Source organism: Diabrotica undecimpunctata, chromosome 3 (assembly GCF_040954645.1).
Source record: "Diabrotica undecimpunctata isolate CICGRU chromosome 3, icDiaUnde3, whole genome shotgun sequence".
In the NCBI taxonomy this organism is placed as follows: domain Eukaryota; kingdom Metazoa; phylum Arthropoda; class Insecta; order Coleoptera; family Chrysomelidae; genus Diabrotica; species Diabrotica undecimpunctata.
Window position 1 is genome coordinate 142,755,036 of NC_092805.1, and position 23,503 is coordinate 142,778,538.

The 23,503-nt window shown below is 32.9% G+C and overlaps 1 protein-coding gene across 1 annotated transcript in view; it reads right to left on the reverse strand.

The window, feature by feature from the left end:
* Positions 1 to 23,503, reverse strand: part of LOC140436192 (uncharacterized) — an 821,182-nt gene that overhangs the window by 302,730 nt on the left and 494,949 nt on the right. Inside the window, 1 exon segment of the mRNA XM_072524890.1 lies at positions 10,792 to 10,920. Coding sequence (XP_072380991.1) covers positions 10,792 to 10,896 — 105 coding nt within the window. The 5' untranslated portion in view covers positions 10,897 to 10,920.

Sequence of the window (23,503 nt, forward strand, 5' to 3'; positions counted from 1 at the left end):
ACGATGAAAAAGTGATAGCAATATGGCTGTTCCGGAAGTATAATAAACATTACTGTGATATTTTGAAAAATGACTTTATTGTGTCGGAGGGATCAAAACTGCATTTTTAACATATTTGTAAATCGTCGTTATTTTACTTGCGAATTTCGCCATGACCGGTGATTCCGTAAGTACAGTTATGATGATTTAAAAATATATAAAAAATGCAGTTTTAACCCCTCCAACATAATAAAGTCATTTTTCAAAATTTTACAATTATGTGTTTATACTTCTGGAACAGTGATATATTGATCTCCAAGTACGTAGAAATTCTTTACAAGTACTACTTAGTACAAATCTATTTCACTTTGACAAACACGTGTTTGGGATAAAATCAATGTTGCCAAATGTAATAAATCAATGGATAGATACTGATTAATTATTTAAATAGATTAAGCCAATTAGGCAATATGATTTTCAAACTTTATAAGTGTGTATGGTGGGTATGTGAAGAATTTTACCATTTATGAAATTTTTTTTCCACTTTTCGAAGAACTTCTATAATAATAATTATTTTATTATAATTGCACACGGACCGGCACGGACCTAGGAGTGGATTCAAAATTGGAACCTTGAAAATGCGAGAGTGAACCTACTGATTCTTTTCATATTCTTTTCTGATTCTAAACAAAAAATTAATTTATATTTAAATGGGAATAAGCCACAATTAAAGGTTAAAATACGTTTATTGACGTTTCAATTTCCACTTCGGAAATCGTTCTCAAAATACAAAACAATGTTTGTATTTTGAGAACGATTTTCGAAGTGGAAATTGAAACGTCAATAAACGTATTTTATTCTTTACTTGTGGCTTATTCCCATTTAAATATAAATTAATTTAAAATGCCACAAGAAAATAGCTTCAGAACAATACTAAACAAAAAATGTTCAGAATAGCGTGAATATTTCTAAAATTAAAAAATATACGAGGTTGTCCCATTAAAAACAACGAAATTATAAGCAACTTTCGGTATAAACGGAAGTAGCAAATATATGAAAATGTTTTCATTAAATAGGTCACTCTTTAAAACCCCTTTATTCAAATTTTCATGATTCAGTTACCTTTAGGTCTGGAGATATGTTTAATTGGCCGTTTATCTGCCGCACCCTGTATAAATCTGTACTTAATTTACCGTTGTTCATAAATACTCTAATTATTAATGATGAGTATCTTTAATCTAGTCAGATTTGTTTTGAGTCTGCCAGAATGCTTTTATATTATAAGTTTTATAAAACTGGTGCTTTAAAATGAACTTTCTAATTGTAATCAGTTTATTAATTAATTACTCTTCCTTATTTACAATACGAAATTCATTCGTTTTGTTCATTAATAGTCCTATATTATTTAGTTGTCAAAAGTTATTAAAATTAATCAAAATCCTTCGAGAACCTCATTAGATGTTTCTAAGTATCCGTGTAACTATTGGATTTAGTCGTCTCCCTACTCTTTAAGTTTTTGCTGACGAACTTCGCAAAATGTTTTTGGGATTAATGTCGTGCTTTCACTCCTAATAAACTTCACAGTAAGTGGTGTCGTAGGGCGCCTATAAAAGTTTTCTCAGATCATTTTATGCTTAGCTTTGTATAATGAGCTTCATTATCAAAAAATCTCTCAAGAAAAGTTGGATTATCTCTTATCTACCATTGATTAATCGAATTTCTATAAAAATTAGGAAGGGCAAAAGTTTGATTGTATTATGTTTAGAAAATATATATTACGTAATTTCAAACTTATTAGGATATTACCGAGCTTTTAAAAACTAAAAAATACAATATTTTTATTTTGATTAGAAATAAATTTTTGGTATTTATTTTTAGTAGTAATATCCCTAGGACATTGATAACAGACGAGATAATTTCATGACAATCGAAAGCTCGTTCCTTGGTAACAGCACGAAGCCGAAGGCTGAGTGCTGTTACCAAGCAAAGAGCTTGAGAAATTTGTCATGAAATTATGAGGCATTCATCAATGTCCGAGGGATATTCGGCGGATAATTTTTCGAAAAAAAAAATCATAACTCAACATAACGAAACATTTATTTATTAAAAGTACAGTTAGTGAAAGTACAATTATTAAAATTTAAGTTAACATTAGATTCGTTGCTGTTCTCTACTATAGAAGATCTATTACCACGCATAATATTTATAATCTTGTCATAGGGATTGAAAATTGCACTGAATGCAATTATCAGTCTAATGTTGACATGATTGGGTGAAATTGTTCCACATGACACAAAATGACGAAATTTGAATGGTTGTTAGAACAGTCGAAATATTATCATAGAAATAACTACGAATAGTCCAGTTGTCAACAGTGGCGGATCCAGGGGGGGTCACGGGGGTCATGACCACCCCCAAAACAAAATTAAATATTAATCAAATAATCCTAAAAAAATTCATTAAAAACCCATTAACCCTATAAGCAGGAAGTCAAGAGTTGAAATGATTCAAACTCATTTATTCTAGGGGTAAGTGTAGAATTAAACGGAAGCCTGTTTAAATTGCTCTTTAAAAAAATCAACAATTCTAAATACAGGAATACTTCGACTAAAACTTCCACGAATTCAGTTACGCGATTTTCAAATTTTGTCAATTCGTCATTTGAGTGCCAGAGGCTCGCATAGTTTCTCGTCAAACCTGTCGTCAAAACCAATCTGCTATCTCTTGCGAAGAATATTTCCGAAGATCCATTTATTTACCCCTTTTGGACAATATCTTAAATGATTTAGAAAAATGACTTTCACCGAAAGTTATGAATCTATTTAATCTTCAAGTCGTTTTACCTAAAACTGATAACACACCAGAAGATACAGTTGCATTAAAATTGTTGACACCAGAATATTATTGAACCAACTACTTACTGCATATTCCACAGTAGAACAAGAGTTTTCACTGTGGATGCAAAAGTGGAAAAGAGTCGTGCAAAATAATGGAAAAATTCCAGATTGTTTGTAGAAGTATTAGAAAACTGCGATATTCATATGTATCCAAATATCATAATATTTCTGCAAATATTAATTACACTGCCAGTGAGTGCAGCAACAACAGAGCGTTCTACGCTTAAGCGTCTAAAGACTTGGCTTAGAAATAGAAAGGTTAACTGGTTTAGCACTCATCAATGTGCATCCTGAAATTTCTCTAGATGTTGATGCAATCATAGAGCGATTTGCTATAAATCGGATACCTAGGCGAAAAGAATACATTTTTATAAAATTATATAATATTTACTTATCTTATTCTTTTACTATTTTTATTCACTGAACTTTTATTAATTTTATAACAAAAGATTCAAGAACAGCTTGACTTCGGCGAAGACCTACCCAGGAGCAGACGTCTCATCGGACCACAACCCATTAGTGGGCCAGATAGAACTCAAACTAAAGAAACTCATCAAAAATAAACCTAAACAGAACCTGGATTATGACACTCTAAAAGACCCCGTAGTTCGTCAAAACGTGAGAGATACAATGAGACAAAAACTAGAAACGGCTCAACAACAAGAACAGAGTGTAGAACAAAAATGGAGTTATATCAAAGACGTCATGCTGAATGCGGGAAAAGAACATCTGAGAAAGAAAAAAAGAGTAAAAAATAAAGAATGGATGACTGATGACATTCTACAGATGATGGAACAAAGAAGATTAATGAAAAACAGGGACGCGAAGAAATACCAAGAAACCAACCAGACAATTAAAAAAGAAATACGAAGAGCCAAGGAGACATGGATGCAAGAAAAATGTAAAATAATCGAGGAGCTCCAAGAGAAACACGATCATATAAATATCCACCGAAGGATTCGTGAAGCCACTGGTCAATATAAGAGGAGAAACACACACCTCCTCATAAATAAAGACGGTAATCTGGCGACGACAGTGAATGAGAAGTTGGTTACCTGGAAAATATATATCGAAGAACTTTTCTGGGACGACCGCGGCAACCTTCCGGAAATAAATTGCATGACAGGGCCGTCAATTCTAGAAAGCGAGGTAAAGGCTGCTTTACAACAGTCTAAGAATGGTAAGGCTACAGGTCCGGACGAAATACCCGTTGAACTTATTAAGGTGATGAGTGAAGTGAGCACGAAGGAGTTAACTGAACTGTTCAACGCCATATACGATTCAGGTAATATCCCAGAGGAATGGCTATTTTTCAACATTTGTAACGCTACCAAAAAAACGATCTGCGAAAACGTGCGAAGATTTCCGAACTATCAGTCTTATGAGTCATGCACTTAAAATTTTTCTTAAAATCATACATGCCAGAATTTACAAGAAATGCGAAGAAAATGTCGGTGAAATGCAATTCGGATTCCGCAATTCTATGGGTACACGTGAAGCACTTTTCACCTTACAAGTCCTACTTCAGAGATGCCGCGATGTCAGTTGTGATGTCTATATTTGTTTTATTGACTACGCCAAGGCATTTGACCGTTGTCAGCACCAGAAGATGGTCACCGCACTAGAAAGAGTTGGATTGGATGAGAAGGACATTCGGATCATCATGAATTTATACTGGAATCAGCGTGCTCAAGTCAAGGTCGAAGACCAGCTGACCGACCAAGTGAAGATCATGCGAGGAGTAAGACAAGGATGTGTGCTATCGCCGACTCTTTTCAATATATACTCTGAGGAGATTTTTAATGAAGCCCTCACAAACCTAGACATGGGAATCCGAGTGAACGGTGAATACATCAATAATATCCGCTACGCCGATGACACTGTGTTACTAGCAACCAGCCTAAACGATCTGCAGGCCTTACTAGACCGAGTGCGAACTGTGAGCGTAACATACGGACTGAACCTTAATATTAAGAAAACTAAATTCATGGTTGTCAGCCGTACAAATTTAGATCCCGGGGCACTAATGGCAGGTAGCGAAGAGATCCAGAGAGTCGACAGATTCACTTACCTCGGAACTACCCTCAACGTACAATGGGACTACGCTCAAGAGATTAGATCCAGAATTGAAATGGCACGGTCTACATTTATTAAGTTGAGATCCTTGCTGTGCTGCAGTGATCTCAGTTTGGGAACCAAGATGCGAATAGTGAGGTGCTACGTTCTTCCAGTGTTACTGTATGGAGTTGAAGCCTGGACACTGACGCAAGCCACTGAAAAACGAATCGAAGCCTTCGAGATGTGGATATACAGAAGGATACTAAAAATATCTTATGTGGACCATGTCACCAACGTTGAGGTCCTACAGCGCATGACAAAAGAAAAAGAAGTGCTTAATTTAATTAAACAACGCAAGCTTGAGTACCTCGGCCACGTGATGCGGAACGAAGAAAAATATCGAATTCTTCAACTTGTTATGCAGGGTAAAGTATTTGGCAGAAGAGGACCGGGACGCCGTCGTATCTCGTGGTTGAAAAATCTCCGACAATGGTTTGGGATGACCTCAGCGGAGCTGTTTCGCAGAGCAGTCAACAAAACCATGATAGCCTTGATGATCGCCAACATCCGGACCGGATAAGGCACTGAAGAAGAAGAAGAAGAACTTTTATTTACCACTCGTTGTCGGCTGTTGCTATTCGTGAGAAAAATTTCAAATACCGATTAAAAAAATATTTTACTCACTTATAGCCTAATATGCCTAATTATAGAAATAACTATTCCTTAATTATATTATGTTTTTTGTTGAATACTACTACTACTTGTCATGTCGGTTTATAACGTTCTCCGCCGTTTTCCGACTTCCAATCGACACTTAGTCCGGTTGTTCCATAAGTCTTCTTCTATGGATCTCTCTCTCAGTTCTTTATTGATTGTCTACTTTGCCAACTTTTTCTCGGTTTACCTCATTTTCTCTTTCCTTCTGGTTGCCATTTTAATATTTCCTTTGGTATTCGTTGTTCACCCATTCTTTGTATATGTCCGAACCAGATAAGTTGTTTTGTTGTTAGGTCACCTGTGATTGTTCGTTTGATTCCCATTATTTCTCTAATGCGTTCGTTGGTAATCCTTTCTCTTCTAGATCTTCCTGCAGCTCTTCTCCAAAAATCCTTTTCCGTCACTTTCAGTTAAATTTCATTTTTTGTTGAATAAATTAATTTCAATAAAATGCTGTTTACACTTATTTTTAAGATTTCTTCATCATTGCGGAAGGGAAGCAAATTGCTCTCTATCTTGAGCTGTTCTTAGTGTCGAATGTGTGTCCATACCTGTCCAGTCTCTTACAATCTTCTTCCAGGAGCATTTTTTTCTTCCTTCTACATTCCCTTCCATTATGAGTCGTAGAAAGTTATATTTTTCTTCTCTGTAAATATGTTCTAGATAGCTCGTTTTTCTGTTGTTTACAATATTCAGGAGTTCTCTCTCAGTCCTCATTCCTCTCAGCACCTCATTATCGGTCACGTGCTCTGTCCACGAAATCTTCAGCATTCTTCGAAAAACACATATTTCAAAGGCTTCTATACGCCTCATACTTGTAATTCCGAGAGTCCATGTTTCCACTTCGTATAGCAATAAGGAATAAATGAATGTTTTTGATATTGATATCGGATATCCAACGATAAGATAGAGTTTATTAGGAACGTTAAATACATTCATTAATATTTACACTTACATTGAGTTATTGCATTTAAATTACTTAACTTGGTTTATACTTATTTATCCTTGGTTTGTTCTTGATTTTGTAGCTATAGGATAGGTGGGTTTAAATTAATTGTCTTTAAAATACCTAGTTTAAATTGACAGTCCTTGATTTTTCAGTATTTATATTTTAATAACTTCCCATTGGTTTAATATATCGCCTAAAATAATTATTGAGAAAATGATTCCCTTAGATGAGGCACAAATCATATCAATCGTAAAGGTGCAAAAATCTAAATCCTATATCAAAATCCTTAAGACCCATGACCCCCCCTGACAAAACTTTCTGGATCCGCCACTGGCTGTCAAGGATGTAATCTCTAAAAACGAAAAAACAAGCTAAATGTCAATTTTGGGACCTCAAAAAAGGATGTAAAAAAGTTGCCACCCCTGCTCTTGGGCTTCCCTCTAAAATTCCTTCTCTTGGGGGTGGGGACAGAAAACATCGATTTATTAGGAATCTGTACGCTGTAAAAAAAGGTTTTAAGTAAGAAATGTACCAAGTTAATTCTGAACAACAATATCTATTAATACTTTTTGTATAGAATGAACCATTCTCTCAGAAACAACGGTTAAAGCGACTTTCCATTTTGAACGTACTACAGCCGAAATCAATTATTTAAATAAAATTTGTATCAACTGGACGGTAAAAATTCGATACCTTCTGATTGAAGTACACAATCTACAAAATTCAAAATGCATTTTAAAGCTGAAGAAATTAGCTTTCGTACGTAATTTTGTATTTTGTCGCAAATAAAGTCAGGTTCTAGAAAGCTGTTAAATAATTGTACGTTGCGCGATTTTTGTCATTTTTTACGATTCTCATGAGATCATAAAATTTATCTCCACCACTTACCGCTCGCTGTGGATTTTTCATGGTTAGAAACTAATCTTTAAAACCTTTAACATAAAATTTCGAGTTTTGGCAACAAATAATACGAAATTTGCCTGAAAAACGTGAATTTAAAAATTTTACAATAACAATCTCAAATTAAGATATATGGTGAAACGGTGAAAGTTTAAATTTAGCGTTTTTGCGCATACTTCAAATGCCTCATATTTGTTGTCAAAACTCAAAATCAAAATTTTATGCTCTGGGTTTTGAATCTTAGGCTCTAAAAATGAAAATTTCATGTTGACCGGTAAATGGAAGTGATAAATTTTATTTATTTACATCCTTAGAGAAACAGACTTTATTTGCAGCAAAATGCAAAAGTTGCGTAAAAAAGCTTTTTAATTTTTGTGTATAGGACACTCTGATCAAAAGATATAGAATTTTTATCATCAAGTTGATACAAACTTCATTTAAAAAATTGATTTCGCGCGCATTACTGACATTCAAAATCGTCGGTCGCTTCAAGCGTTTTTTCTGAATGAACGGTTCATTCTACAAAAAAAATGCCAATAAACATTTTTGTTTAAATTATCTCAGATACATTTCTTGAAGAGGAGTATAGCAATGATATACTTTTTGGACAATCATCGCTAATGTACCAAAAACACTGTTTTTATAATTAAAAAATGACATATTTTTAAAACACAAAGATTCCAATCTATTTAAACCAAAGTTTTCAACCAATGTGATTAACAGGTCGTCACATACGCAGCAAAAAGCATAACTCTTACAAAAAATAATAACAAAAACATTAAAATAAGCACAGAGCGACATTGCGAGGTTAATGCTTGAAATAAGCTTAAAAAAAGATTAAAAAACGAATAAATTCGCAGATCAACCAAAATCCTATGAAGATGATCGAGGGATAATGTTGCTATAATAAAGGACGACTGTTGAACAAAAAACTTGCTTTAATGGAGATTACTATCTAACTGTATAATAATTTATATACATAAATTTTGTCATTTTGTAATACGTTAAAGTATTTTTTTTTTAAAATATTGGTTTCTTGCATTCAACAGGTAAAATAATTATTTGTCTGTTTTTCTTTAAAATAGTTACACACTGAAATTACCCAGTACTAAATTTCGTTTTTAATAATTGTAAATTATTTTTATGCATCTTGGATATATGTTTGTAATCTTATAGATAATGTTCATGGAAATGTTTATAGTATTAGTGTAGTAAAATTGGTTTGAAGTGTCTCTAAGAACAATTTTTAGATGAAAGCAAGAATAAAAAAAAAAGGTTTCTGTAAAGAGTGTCATCGGAGATTAACAGGGAGGAACAGGAAATATTTGGAGGAAGTCGGAAATTTGTAGTTCCTAGAAAATGTTAAAGTACTTACGACTGGAAGTTTAAACCAATTTGAAAAATGAAAATAAAGGAATGTGATTGATGGAAGGGAGTGTTGAGCTAAGAGAGTTTTTGGCAAAGAACGAAAAAGGTGTGGATTCCCGAGCAGAATCCACTGAAAGGAGCAGTTGTGTGCATACAAAATAAAAAAAGAAAAAAGTAAGCCTTGTAGGCGTCCGTAAAAGTAAAAAGTACAAAGTAATTTTTTTTTAAGTTAAAAATGAAATTCAACATTCAAGAAATACTGCATCGGTTGGAACAAAATGCAAATGATAAATGCTGAGATGTGTATATTTGCAGACGACATAGTATTAATTGCGGAAACTGCAGAAAAACTGAAATACAACTTAGAGAAATGGAACCTAGAAGCAAGCAAATACAACTTAAACGTAAACAAAGAGAAGACTCAAATAATGAAAATATCAAGGAAACAAGGGACGGAAGATCAAATAGAAGTAATGATAGACCAACAAAAAATAATACAGACAAATTCATACAAATACTTAGGAACAGTAATCAACAACAAAGGAGACATCGAGGATGATCTTAACAACAGAATGGGAAACACAGGAAAACTATTCCAAGCACTAAATAGAGGATTCCTTAATAACAAAAAAATATCAACAAAGACCAAGATGACAATATACAAAACAATATATAGACCTACAGTGACATATGAAGCAGAAAATTGGATATTAAACAAAAGACATCAGAGCAGAAGAGGCAGCAGAGATGAAATACCTCAGAAGAACGATAGGAGTAAAAAGAACTGATAGAATCAGAAATGAAGAAATAAGAGAAAGACTCAAAATCAAACCGATACTCGAGTCAATCAAAGAGAAAAAATTGGCATGGTTCGGACATCTAACCCGGATGGACAATAATAGACAAGTAAAAAGAGTGTGGGACGCCAAACCAATAGGGAAGAACAGAAGAGGAAGACCCATTAAAGAATGGAACAGTGACAGCTCGCAGATACTGCAGAGTAAGGGTAAGACTTGGCAGGAAGCAACACATATGGCATCCAATAGGAAGGAATGGAGAAAGTTCGTTAAGAGCTAGGAGACCTCAGAAGACTGTCAAATATTGTAATTTAATGAATTGTATTGTAAACGGCCCAACACCGAAAGGTACAAGTGGGTTCTACTGATTAAGTAAAGTAAATTAAATTCAGTGATGCGTGATAGCAGTTATAAGTACTCAAATAATAGTATCCGACATCGTAAATAAAAATTGTTCCAAGGTATTCAGATATACCTATATTTCTTTCTCTCAATATGCTCCGTTTCGAGGATTTCAGCTTTTCGGCTCCATCCACGTCCACATAAAGACTCCAGTGTAATTTAGCACAAACTTTTACATAAACAATTTAGTATTTTTTTTTAATTATTTCTTGCAACCAGTTACAATTGTGTTTATTTTTTTGGTATAAAATTTTTTTTTTTTTATACGGTGGTATTTTATTTTTAAATTTTATTTATCCATGACCTTCCTTTGAGTATTGGTTTTTGCATTTTTGTGATTGAATGACGTAAAACCCTGAGATTATTAATCAATTTGAGCTAGCCCATAAAAAAAGTTTTGATTCGTTGATAATTGAAGATAAACATAAACAGTTGAAAAAATAAATAAAGCCTGCTAAAAATATCTTACACAGATAATAAAGATAAAAAGTTTCAATATCTTAGCAACGTACTAAAAAAATCACAAAATCAGCTGCAAAAAAAATCATGAAAAAGTGGAAAGAGTTGAAGTCATATATTATATTTATTCTGTAAACTCAGAATATTTTTGAACTGCTCGACTAACCAGCTTTGAGGTGTAAGAGTAAACAAAATCTAAATATTCATGATCTTCAATCTTTGAAAGACACCGCAAGAAATTTATAAATAAATAAATGTTACTTACTATCGTGTAGATTGCCGCCGTTATAGCAGCATGCCGGGGATTTAATATTCTACAACACCCCACATGTGTTAGTTGTCCATGCTTGTAAATGAGCGCAGACTTCATTGTTCACTATAACATTACGAAAATCTGAAATAAAAAGACTTGTGTTGATAATTTATAATAAAACATATTTAAAAAAAAAAAACTAAAAAATCGTATAATAACCCTTTATAGGTTAATGGTCCATATTTGTACCACTTGCTATTTTCGGTAACTTTCCCTATCGGAAAGGGAAAGATCCCTTTCAGACTAGCGGGGGCGACAACTACGTGTGATATTGTAGCTCTTAGTACGAATAACGCCATTTTTTTTATTAAAACATTAAAATGACGCCATACAGTGGTACAAATTAATACCGATGAGCATTTATTGCAATTATGAGTTTTCATGTGCTTTTTTCCACTGTTTATAACGGTCTAGCGGTGTAAACTAAAAGCTGGTATTTAGTCCAGTCGTCAGAGACGACTACTTCACTACAACAACTACTTGTACACATTAAGCTTTGCAGATGACCAAGTGGTAACGGCTCAAGATGAAGAATATCTGTGCTATATGCTCCGAAAATTAGAAAAGGAATACACAAAAAATGGACTGGAAATAAATCTAGAAAAGACCGAATATTTAACAACAGAGCAAGAACCAGTAGTGAGAAACTTGGAAATAGACGATAATAGGGAACGGCACTGACAAATTTAAATATTTAGGATTCATACTCTCAAAAAATGGAACCCCCGAGCAAGAGATAACCAGCAGATTAGCACAAACAACAACACCTTGGTACGCACTATACTGACCTATGGAGCAGAGAATTGGGTAATAAATAAACGAAACAGGTCCAAAATCACAGCAACTGAAATGGAGTTCATGAGAAGAAGCTGCAGAGTGACAAAAATGGATCACATTAGAAATGAGGAGATAAAACGAAGAATGGCAGTAGAACAATACATACTTAGCTGCATCGAAGAAAAACGTTTAATTTGGTATGGACATGTGGGAAAAACAGATAGGACCACAAGGTGGATAGCAAAGATTTCGGATTGGAGCCCAATAGAAAGGAGGAAAAGAGGTCGACCCCGAAGATCATGGAGGGATGAAGTGGACGAGACCATGGAAAGACGAGACCTCAGAGATGGAGAATGGCAGAACAGAAAGGCCTGGAGACGTTGGCTGAAAGAAGGAAGGCGGCGACAGCTGTAAAAATTTTTATATAGATAGATAGTCAGAGACGAAAATGCCACTGAACCTCTAAAAATTATACGAACAAGCTGAATTTTGCCGAGGCTATTAATTTTGGGACCATAAAAAAAATGGAAAATAGTTTATCACTTTTATCCGCGGGCTTCCCCCTAAAAAACCCCTCGTAGCGGGAAAAACGCAAAAAATCGATTAAACAAAAATCTGCACGTTGTAGAAAAAATATTTCAAATAAAAAATATAGCTGAAATAATTTCGAACAAAAATGTTTATTAACATTTTTTGTGTAGAATGAACCGTTCTTTTAGGAACAATGCTTGAAATTATCGGTGATTTGAATATCAGTTACACGCGCGAAACCTATGTTCAATAAAATTTGCACCAGCTCGACGGTAAAAATTCGATATATTTTGATAAGAGCGTCCTACAAAAATCAAGATACATTTTAAAGGTAAAAAGTGCGCTACCTCAAATTAGAAAAAAAAAACATCAATTTTCGTTTTATTTTAAATTAATAACTTCGGTTTTTAAAATATGTAGTTGAATCGAGAAATGCTAACTCGGGTTCTAAGGGTCGTAGGACATTGATTTCTTTAAAAGTCGTGTTAAAATGCTGATATTCTACATAAAAAAATGAATGCCCTATATGTTGATGCGCCTGAGTTATTTTAAAGGTTTACAAGCATAAAATCACAGTACTTTTATAAACCTATCTTACAATATTTAACATAAATTTTATAAACATTAAGTGGTTTAATTTGATGAAATAAGCCTTTCTATTCAATTTGATGCTTTCCGAATTAAGTAGGCCTAATATTTGACCCATAATAACGTTGTACATAAAAGCTTTCTGGCATAAACAATTTCTATTTTACAATACCTAACTACTTTAAGTGAAACTTCTTGAAATTTTTATAGCTAAAGACATGTGGTATTATCCCTATTCTATCTATCTATCTATACAGCCCTTGCGGTCCAATTTTAGACATAGGCCTCCCCTTCCTTCTTCCACGTCTCTCTATTGTAGACAGTTTGTATCCACTTCGGACCTGCATGGTTTTTCAAGTCATCTGACCATCTTATTTGTGGCCTTCCTCTTTTTCGTGTGTAATGGTCTCTAGTGTATAATCATCTTATTTCATCTGTCGTCTTTCTGCCTTATGGTATGTCCAGCGAACTTCCACTTAAGTTTTGCTATCTGCGTTAATACATCGGTCACTTTTGTTGTGTTGCGGATCCAAGTATTTATTTTCTTGTCTGATAGCCTGATGTTCAGCATTTGCTTTTCCATGGATTTTTCCATGTTTTCCTTTGTAAACGTCCAAGTTTGAGAACCGTAGGTGATAACAGGAAGTATACATTAGTTGAAGACTATTGTTTTTAAATATTGGGGGTGTTTTCTATTTTTTAGTATATAAGAAAGTTTTCCGAAGGATAACCAAGCCAACCGTATCCTTCTCTTTATTTCTCCGGTCTGATTTTTTTTATTTAATTTAACTAGTTGTCCCAAATATACATATTCTTTTACTTGTTCTATAGTTGTTTGTGCAATTGTAATTATTAATTCTTCTGGTTGGTTGGTCATAATTTTCGTTTGAAGGTTGATTGAATAGTTTAGGTGATATAGTGTCACCCTGTCTGACACCTCGCCGTATGTGAATGGGCTCCGTTTGTTTAATTATTTTGATTGTCCCTATGATTACGCGAAATTAAAGTTTTTTGTGCATTTTTAAAAAAGTTATAAATAATGTTCAAAAAAAAACGACGTTTGAAGCTATTTTTGCAATAAATAAACAACAAATTAACAAAAATAACTATACCAACCTCAATTCAAAGAATGTTCTATGATTTTCAGTAAAATTTTGACAGTTTTCTATATAATTTGTCGGTCTCCATCTTTAGTATTTAAAATGAAATAGCGATCTTATATTGTTTATAAGTAAAAAATGACATTTAATATTTTACATGTTTTGTTTATTACACATTGTTGTTACACAATTTCTCAAAAGCAATTGTTAGATATCTGTATCAAAGCGTGTCACAAAAAGGCTATTTATTTGCTAATTTTTCTGATCTAAACTGGATTTTATGTAGACCTTGTGAATATGTGGTTGGGATATTGACTGCGAAACCTATAATTTCAATCGTCTAATCCTATATCTTTATAGAGGTAATGGATTTTGACAAGAGCTATGAGTCATGCAGATGCAGTACATAAGTTTACCTGTTATTTACAAGGTCATAGTTCTTGTCAAAATCCATTACCTATAAAGACCTTTTCTCTATTTATTTTACTTAGTCTTAGTCTTATTTTACGTACTCGGTGTATAAATATTCCATGTTGCATTGATTTAAAAAGTATGAAGATATATTTCATTTACAGTTTGCCCTCACATTAACCTTTCGGAAGCTTGTGTACTGGCAATATATTTTTTTCGACCCACTTAACCGCGAATAACATATTTTAACAATTCTGAGGTTCGAGGACGCATTGTTTATTAATGGAAAACGGACCACAGGAGAATAAATATTGCATTCCCTATGTTTTCCACCAACTGTTTTCAGCACATGTCGGCACTCTCGAAATTTATTTGCTGAATGAAAAACGGCTGGTTTAAACAACGGTTCTAATCGAGTAATTTCGTTTCACAAAAAAACAGTAACAAGAAGCAAATGAGTGGAAGTAAAATTTATTTTGAAATGGCATTAAACTAAATTTTCAAATGGTTTGATGGCCTTGATTTCGTTCAAAATTGTATAAACTGTTTTAAAAACGTATTTGATTTATTTTCGTTGTAATTACAAATAAATTTAATTTAAAAAATTGTGAAATTGGGTATATACACTATATATTTCAATTGAAGATCTGTCAGACGCAATACGTACCTATAGATGCAAAGAAGAGTTTGAGACCAAGGAAGCTCAGAAATATAATTCCATTCATATAATAAAAAAAAGTTTAAAATTATTAAATTATTATTAAAATTAAAGTAAAAGTTTTTAGTATAATAGACAGTAGAATATAAGACAAAATCAACACAATTAGTAAAGGTATGAATATTGGCAGAACTAACAAAATAAGAAAACAGAGATTTAAAAGAAAAGAATCAAAAACTTCAAACAATACTGTAAGTTCAAGAAAGAAAGTTGAAGGTATTAGAAATATAAGTAAGAAAAATGAATCTGATCACTCAAGGAATCGAAAAAATTAAAAATTAAGACGAAACGCAAATCAAACATAAGATATTAGAAATTTCAAGAAAATTGCAAATAAAACTAAATAGAAATCAATATAATATAAAAATACGAAGACACCTGGTATCAAAAATAATAATAAGAAAAGACCAATTCTTACCATATTCAAAAATTGGAGTAAGAAGAACGAGGTCCTCAAAGAAAGAAAAAAATTAAGAGATACAGACATATTTAAAAATGAACCTATCCAAAAGATATACAAATCAAAGAAAGGAACTTTGCAAATACAAAAAGAAGCAAGATAGAAGGGTCAAAATTCAGATATTCGTTATAACAAGTATCACAAAAAAATAAAGCTAGAGAAACAGAAGACTTAAAAAAGAATATAGCTAGCAAATATGGTTATAGATCCCTTTTGAAGGTAGAGTTATCAATGGACACAAAAAGGCAACGAAAAGAACAAATATAGCGCACTGAAAAAACAAGTAACGAAAGCAAGTTGGACGGAGAAACAAGAAAATGAAAATAAAATGAAAAGAGAATTTTATTTTTATCTACAATTGAAGAAGACCTTACCGAAAACCGAAGGCAGAAAGAAAGACATACTGTCGGTGCGGATGCCGGTAGCATACTTAAGAGTAACAGTAGTGAATATAAAAATAATATTCAGGTGATTATAAATTATGCCGACAACGTTCGCATTTAGAGTGAAAATAGCTATTTTAAGAGAAATATTGATGTTTTTTTATGAGAACTTTTGATAATTTTGGTTTTGATTTTAATATTATTATTGACTTAAATTTTAAGGATACGGAAAAATATAATAGAGTTAAAAAGATAGGTAAAAAAACGATCCAATTGCAATAAAAAATCAATGCATAATTGCTCCTAACGGTAATGTCACGAAAAATCAGGGCAATAGCAGAGCTAAGAGTGTTAAACATTACCGTCATCGTTAGTTGACCGCTGAAGGCACATCGGAGAATTTTCCAAGTTTTAGTCAAATTAACGCTAGAAAGCAGAGTACAACAAATAACGCTGAAAGAGAAAGGGGCCAAAAAGGTAACAAAATGGTGACAAAAATGGTAAATATACTGCAGAGGCTAGTACAGAGGATAAAAAAAATAAAAATACAATAGGAAGAAAAAATAAGAAAAGTGGAAACATTTTATTTAGAACGTAGAAGATAAGAACATTAGGAGAAATATGATAACTATAAAACCTTATTAGATAAATAAAATCTACAAAATATTTTAGCGCTACCGGAAATAAGATGAGAGACTGAAGACATCTGGGAATTTGGAAAATACCAAATATTATGTCACAACAATTCACGAGATAGACAAGGGAAGGGATAGGTTTCATAATAAGTGAAAGATACAAGCACGCGGTAAAACGTTTTACTAACAATAAAGAAAGGATGGCTATTCTAAAAATCAATGGAATGTTCGCAGTACAAAATTTTCACACAAAAATACGCACAAAGAAAAATGGGTGTCTCCAGATATGAAAACAAGAAATCAGATCGACCATGTCTTGATAGAAGCAAGTCCTGCTTCAGACATTTCAGATGTGCGAAGTTATAGAGAGGCAAATTGCAATTCCGATCACCACCTTGTCCTAATTAAAATCAGGATTAAAAATATCAAATATGCTTCAGATATATTGGCCTCTAATGACGAAAAAAGATCAAGATATGAAACGAAAATAGAAAAGATAATTAAACAATGAAAAAAAGTAAATAAAAATCATATCAAAGATAAGGGGAAGGTTTTAAAAGAAGCCGTTATAATAGCTGCAAACGAGGAAGTGGGGGAAAGCAACGAACCTAGTCAAAAAATGGTATGACAAATACGGTCGGAGCTTATTGGAATAGAAAAATCAAGCTAGGCTTAAAATGCTCACCAACAGTACAAAAGAAATAAAAGAGGAGTAAAATAAGAGGAGTAAAAAAGCAGAGGAAGGTGCGGCTAAAGTGTACACTTTAGTTAGTAATACTGCTATGCATTAGGGCCTATAGATTACTAGTGAATATGACCATAAATAAGTCTACTGTGATATTCAATAAATACAGAACTTAATTGCTTATTTATGGAGTTTTATTTTTTAAAAATATAGGTTTTTAATTGAAAGAATATGGATATAAAAAACTAAAGTCAATCCAATCTCCTCACAGTTAACTCAACACATAGTCTCTATTATTTCATTCTTTCTTTAATACATATTCACATACATATCATTTTGTTTGGTTTTTCATTTACATATTATTTTAATTACCTAACTCTGTTCATGCCGTTCACAACAACATAGTATTCAATTTCTTCTGTCTGTCTTATGTTATCAACCAACATTTTACACTTCCTCTTTCTTTTATTAATAATTTCATCATTTTTCTTAGCTTCATTTATATTCATTTTAACATACTTCACTATAAGGTAATATTTATACTAACAAAACTACAATATAATAATAGGTAAAATATCATATTCTAACTTGGTTGCCATTAAGCAACCACCATTACCCAATCAAAATTTTTTAGCTTCAATTTCATTGGATTTCAGCTTAATCTTTTAGTATAATACTACTTTCTACACCATTTTTTACACTATTATGTGTACAATACCACATCACTTCCTTTCATTTTCTACCTTAATCAATTTTCATACTACTTATGATGTCATAGATTCCTCAAACATTATTACCACTTATTTAATAACTAACTTGTTTTTTTTTTCAATAATAGAGATTTGCAGATTTAAGACAATGAATATTATCATTTAAATAAATTTAATTCTAACTAAAGGGTTTCATTAATAAGATATTAGGTATTATTACAAAAATTTTTATAATTTTAAAAATTATGTACATTAGTTTCTGAACATATCCATACCTCGTCATTTTAATGCTGTCTTCTTGAATTATATTTCTTGTCACATCAGCCAGTTGGTCTGTGTCCTTTTAACTGACAAGAACCACGTGTTCAAGTCGAGCAAAGAAACATAAATATTAAATTTTTATCCAATGTCATCGACCTAGAGTCAGACTAGAATTTAAATTTGGAACCATGTAAAACCATATATTGATGTCACAGCTACAATTTTAGTGTTAGCTTCAATTACAAAAGAAGGCACCTAGGATGAATCTAGATCGAAAACGTGACGTTATGCTCCTGTATAAATTTTGACGACACTTTTTAAAAAAGTTTTAATTATATGTTTTATACCTAAATATAAATGTGAAGTGTTTTACTTCTGTATAAGTTTTTTAAACGATGGTATACAGCCAACTACTGGGATTTTCCCATTATTGACGTGACAACGTCTTAAATTAGGTTGTGGCTCGGAGTCACTCATGAAAAAGTGTAACGCCCGCTCACGTCTGTTACGATGAGTCACCGAACGAGAGAGAGGCCCGCCGGACCGGCGAATGCCTTGCGTCTCTCTCCCACTCAAACATGATCGGTCCGCTGCGCGCGCAGCACTAGAGAATTAGGCGCGTTGAATCGGAATAGAAATTAGTTAAGTTTAAGTTTACATGTACAATGTTTTAGTAAACAAAATATATTTCTATAAATAAAATTTGTGTAATTCTTATTTTCATTCAATTCCTTGTTCCTATTGTGCAATTTAATAATATTCATATCAATAAATATTCTACCGAGAAAAAGACGTTGTCACGTAAAATCTTCGCCCGTAAAACCGACTTTACAGGCAACCGATTTTTTTTTAATATGGATATACCTACCTACAATTAAAAAATTACCTTCTAGTAATATTTCTCATAAAAAAATATCTAATTATCAGAATCACCTAGCCATTTGTGTCTAGGTTGTCTAGTTGCAATCCTTTTTACTCTCAGTCTCTATAGATTTTCTGTCCAGCTGGGGGATGGTCGTCCTTAGTTCCTCTTGTTAGACGTTAGTATGCATTCTGCAATCTATTTATCCAGATGAGATCTTTTTCTTGACAAATCATTGGTCTATCTTTAATTGAATATAGTCAACCTCTTCATAATTTCTTTTACCTTTGTCTTTTATAGGGTACATTTAATCCATTTTTTATTTCTCAATGTTTATCCAAACTATAATTTATATTTTATACCATAAAAGAATATCACAAATAAAAATTGATACAGTTAGATTATTGCCACAATATTTTCCGATAAAAAAAAATCGGGACTCTTTTTCTGTAAGAAAGAGTATTTCTTTAACTATTTACCCAATTTCCTCTCATTAATTTGTGTCAGTCTTTCCAAACCAATTGCAAATCTGGCAAATTCTCATCACTTGCGTTTGTGATAAAGTTGGATAATTACATTATAAATGTCAATTAACGCGATTGCGGCGACGAGTTGCAAATTCTCGCTTCACGTGTGGTGCACGACAAGGATCAACCACTGAGATGTCTGGCGGTTTTGGCGACGGCGGCTGAAGGCGTAAGTCGACGTCGCTACACTAATTAGGATATTGTCGTTGGGATTAGAAATTAAATGGTCTTGTTTTCAATATCATTTAGAGCAGATGGTTGGGAGAATCTAACTGGGTCAAAGTTGAAATTCGCCGCTACAACTAATTTAAACTATTAACTTCTAGGAAGGTTAGTTTATTTCCTTGTTAATTTTACGTTGCCGTCAAAGGAATTTTACGTGTTTATTATTTTTTTACTACATCAAATCAAAGCCTGTAATAAACAAATTAAGAATACAAATATACTAAACAACATCAAAATTTAGGATATCAGTATCAGTCATTTAAGAAAAATGACGTGCTGGTTGATTTTTGTAAATACAAAAAAAAACAAATAAATATTTAAACATGTCAAGCACAATTTAGATTTAAGCCATATTAGCATAAGCTAAAAGAAAATATTGTTATTCTAATTCTGGCTGAAAGGATTCTAGGATTATATTGCTATTTGTGACAATGTGTGAAGGGAAGACACGCAGCCTAGACATGTTAAATAATCTTAACGATCTGTTCAATCTGTCAATCCATTTATTCAAATAGCTGGGATACCAAAGACTCTGACTTTGTTAGATTTTCTTTTTCGCAATCAGGAATAAATTTTAAATAATTTCAGCAATTTTAATAAAATATTTGACCTAGAACAATAAATTAAAGCGAGAATTACTCAAGCTAGAGATGGTTTTTTCAAAGCACGTGGTGTTCCTGTGTATTAAGGTATAAAAAATGCTTATTACAAGCTTAAAATTTTTATTTTAAAGAAGATCTTTTCGGAATTGAATCATTCCATCATCAGTTTACTAAAAAGTTAAAATTTAAATACATAGTTTAAGTTTAGTTTAAGTTAAAATTTAAATACATAGAAAGAACACGTTGGTTTTTTACCACTTACATAAAAAGTTGTTAAAAACATTGTATGGCCACAGAAAAACATTGGAAAGACATCAATATTAAAAAACAATCCTCATGGTATTTACAAAGGTAAATGCAATAGACTGTTATATATATTTAGGGATTCTACAGTATTCACTGCCTTCCCTCGCTCAACCGTTTCCATCTCTCTCTGTTGTTCCATTCTCCATCGTTTAGTCCTCTCTTACTCATGGCGTCGTCTACTTCGTTCCTCCAGGATTTTCGGGGTCGTCCTCTTTTCCTCCTTCCTATGGGGCTCCATTCGGTTATTCTTTTTATCCATCTGCTGTCGCTAGCTCTTCTTACATGTCCATACCACTTTAGTCTTTTTTGTTCTATATATGTTAGTATGTCTGTTTCTATTGATGTTCTTTGCTTTATTTCGTCATTACTTCTCCTATCCATTCTTGTTACTCTGCAGCATCTTCGCAGGCATTTCATCTCTGTTGCTATTATCTTACTGCTGTTTTTCTTGTTTATGATCCAATTTTCGGCCCCATATGTCATAATACTTCGCACTAATGTTTTATAAATCTGCGTTTTTGTCTTCATATTTAGGTGTCTATCCCACCATACTGAGTTAAGTTGTCGGATTGCTGTTCTTGTTTGTCCTAATCTTTGTGTAATTTCTTTCTCTGTTGTTGCCTTTTTCGTGATTATAAACCCCAGGTATTTGAATTTATCCTTTCCTTTGATTGTTACGTTGTCATCAATCTGTAGATCTTCTATGTCTTCTTCACTTGTAGATAGGTACTCTGTTTTCGCGAGGTTAATATCTAGGCCAGCCTTGGTATATTCTTCTTGTAGTTTCTTCATCATGTAGCTGAGGTCGTCTTGGTCTTGTGCAATCACTACTTGATCGTCTGTAAAACTTAACGTATATAGGTATTCGTTCCGTACCGGTACTCCCATGCCTTCGCATTTCCTTTTCCATGTAGTCAAGGCTTTCTCTAAGTATATTTTGAATAGGGTTGGAGATGTGGAACAACCCTGTAGGAGCCCTTTTGTTGTGGTGAAGTCTCCTATGATTCTTGTTCCCATTTTAATGGACACTTTATTTTCTTTATACAGAGCTTTTGTAGCTTCTATGAGTTCCGTCTGTATTTCTAATTTGTACATTGCCTCCCATAGTTCTGACCTTGGTACAGAGTCATACGCCTTTCTCAGATCCACAAATGCCAAGTGTATATCTCTATTTTTTGCTTTTTTCTTTTCCAACAGTTGTTCCAGTGTGTATATGTGGTCTATGCATGATCTTCCTGCCGTGAAGCCTGCCTGATCCTCCCCGATTTTGCCTTTTATCGCTTGCTCTATCTTTTCTCGCAGTATCTTCCCATATAATCTTCCTATTGATGATATTACGCTTATTCCTCTGTAGTTTTCGCATCGTTTTCTATCTCCTTTCTTAAATATAGATGTCATATATGCCGCCGTCCATTCCTTTGGGAGCTGTTCTCCATTTATGGCTTTCTGAAATATCCATTGTATCGTCCGGTGTAATTATAAAATACGGATCAAAAAAATTACACCGCAATAGACTGTTAACTTTGTTAATTAATAAAAACTGAAAATGGGGGCATCTTACATGACCCCCTGTAGCTGGTGAGGTTTTATCGACTTCCATTACCTCTGATCTGTTCTGGAGTCTGGGGCTAACTGATAGAAAGATGGTATGAAAAATCAGTTAGTACCCGTCAATGTCAATTGGAATGATGTATTAGGAGCAAAAGTTATTGTGCTTCAATTTGTAAATAGGCCGTTTTTAGTAAAGAATTGTGTTTTATGTGTAGTAGGATCAATAGCAATTTTTGGTATTTTTAAAAAAGAGGGGAGAATGTCCAACAATGAGTGACTGTGATTTAAAATAAATTTGGTATACCAGGTATACCAGGTAAGACAAAATTTAAGTTAGGTAGTTGAAAATTTATAAATCATTTCAAAGGCGATAAAAAGAATGTTATTAAATAATTGTTTCATTGTATGAAGTAAGTAGAGATAAAAGTTGGTTTGAAATTTATGGAGGATGAATCGAGGAAAAAGAAATAGGAGATGAATGTAAAGATGTAAACTGGGGATACTGAAACTGATTGTGATAAGAGATTGATAGATGTAAAATGAGTATTTATAAGAAAACCTATGTGATTAGTTAAGATGGTAGTTATTGGAGAGGATGGGAAATTGGATATTGGAAAAAGGGAATGTTAGTGTATTAATGGTGACAAGAATAGAGTTAAGTATAACGGATTATATAGGGAGATATTAAGCTATGTGAAAATAGAAAGAAATGTAGAAGTAAGTAAAACTGGATGTGTAGTTAAAAGAAAGAAAGATCAGGAGAATAATTGTCGATGTAGTGGGACGAAGTCTCTATTGAGGCTGGTGTGACGATTAACACAATTGGGACTATTTTTCGTTTCCTTGACTATCTCCAAATCCTCAAAAAGGTGAAGTTTGAGATAATCTCTACCTGGGATGTTATGAAGAAGAGAAATATCATCTGGTACCTTGATTGTGTGATTGTGATATTTAAGATGATGGGAAAAAGAAGAAGTGTTCTCTAACTTAGAATGTTCAATGGCCCTGGTTACTAGAGATCTACAAGTTCTACCAATATAAGTGGCATCACAGTCAAAACATTGAAGTTTATAAACTCCACTGCGTTTGCTGAAGTCAACTAGAGTCCTTATTATTGCATAATGATCTACTTAATTTATTGTTAACTTTAAAGGAAATCTTAATATTTTCAACAGAATTCAGGATAGTGTTTTTGATTGATTCAGAGAGTGTTGGACAATGAAATGGTAATAAGAAGTAAGATGGAGAATCTGAAGTAATGTTAGGGTAAGCTGATTGTTGAAGCAATTTACGTTTCTTTTTATAAAAGAGTTTATGGATGATATCAAGATT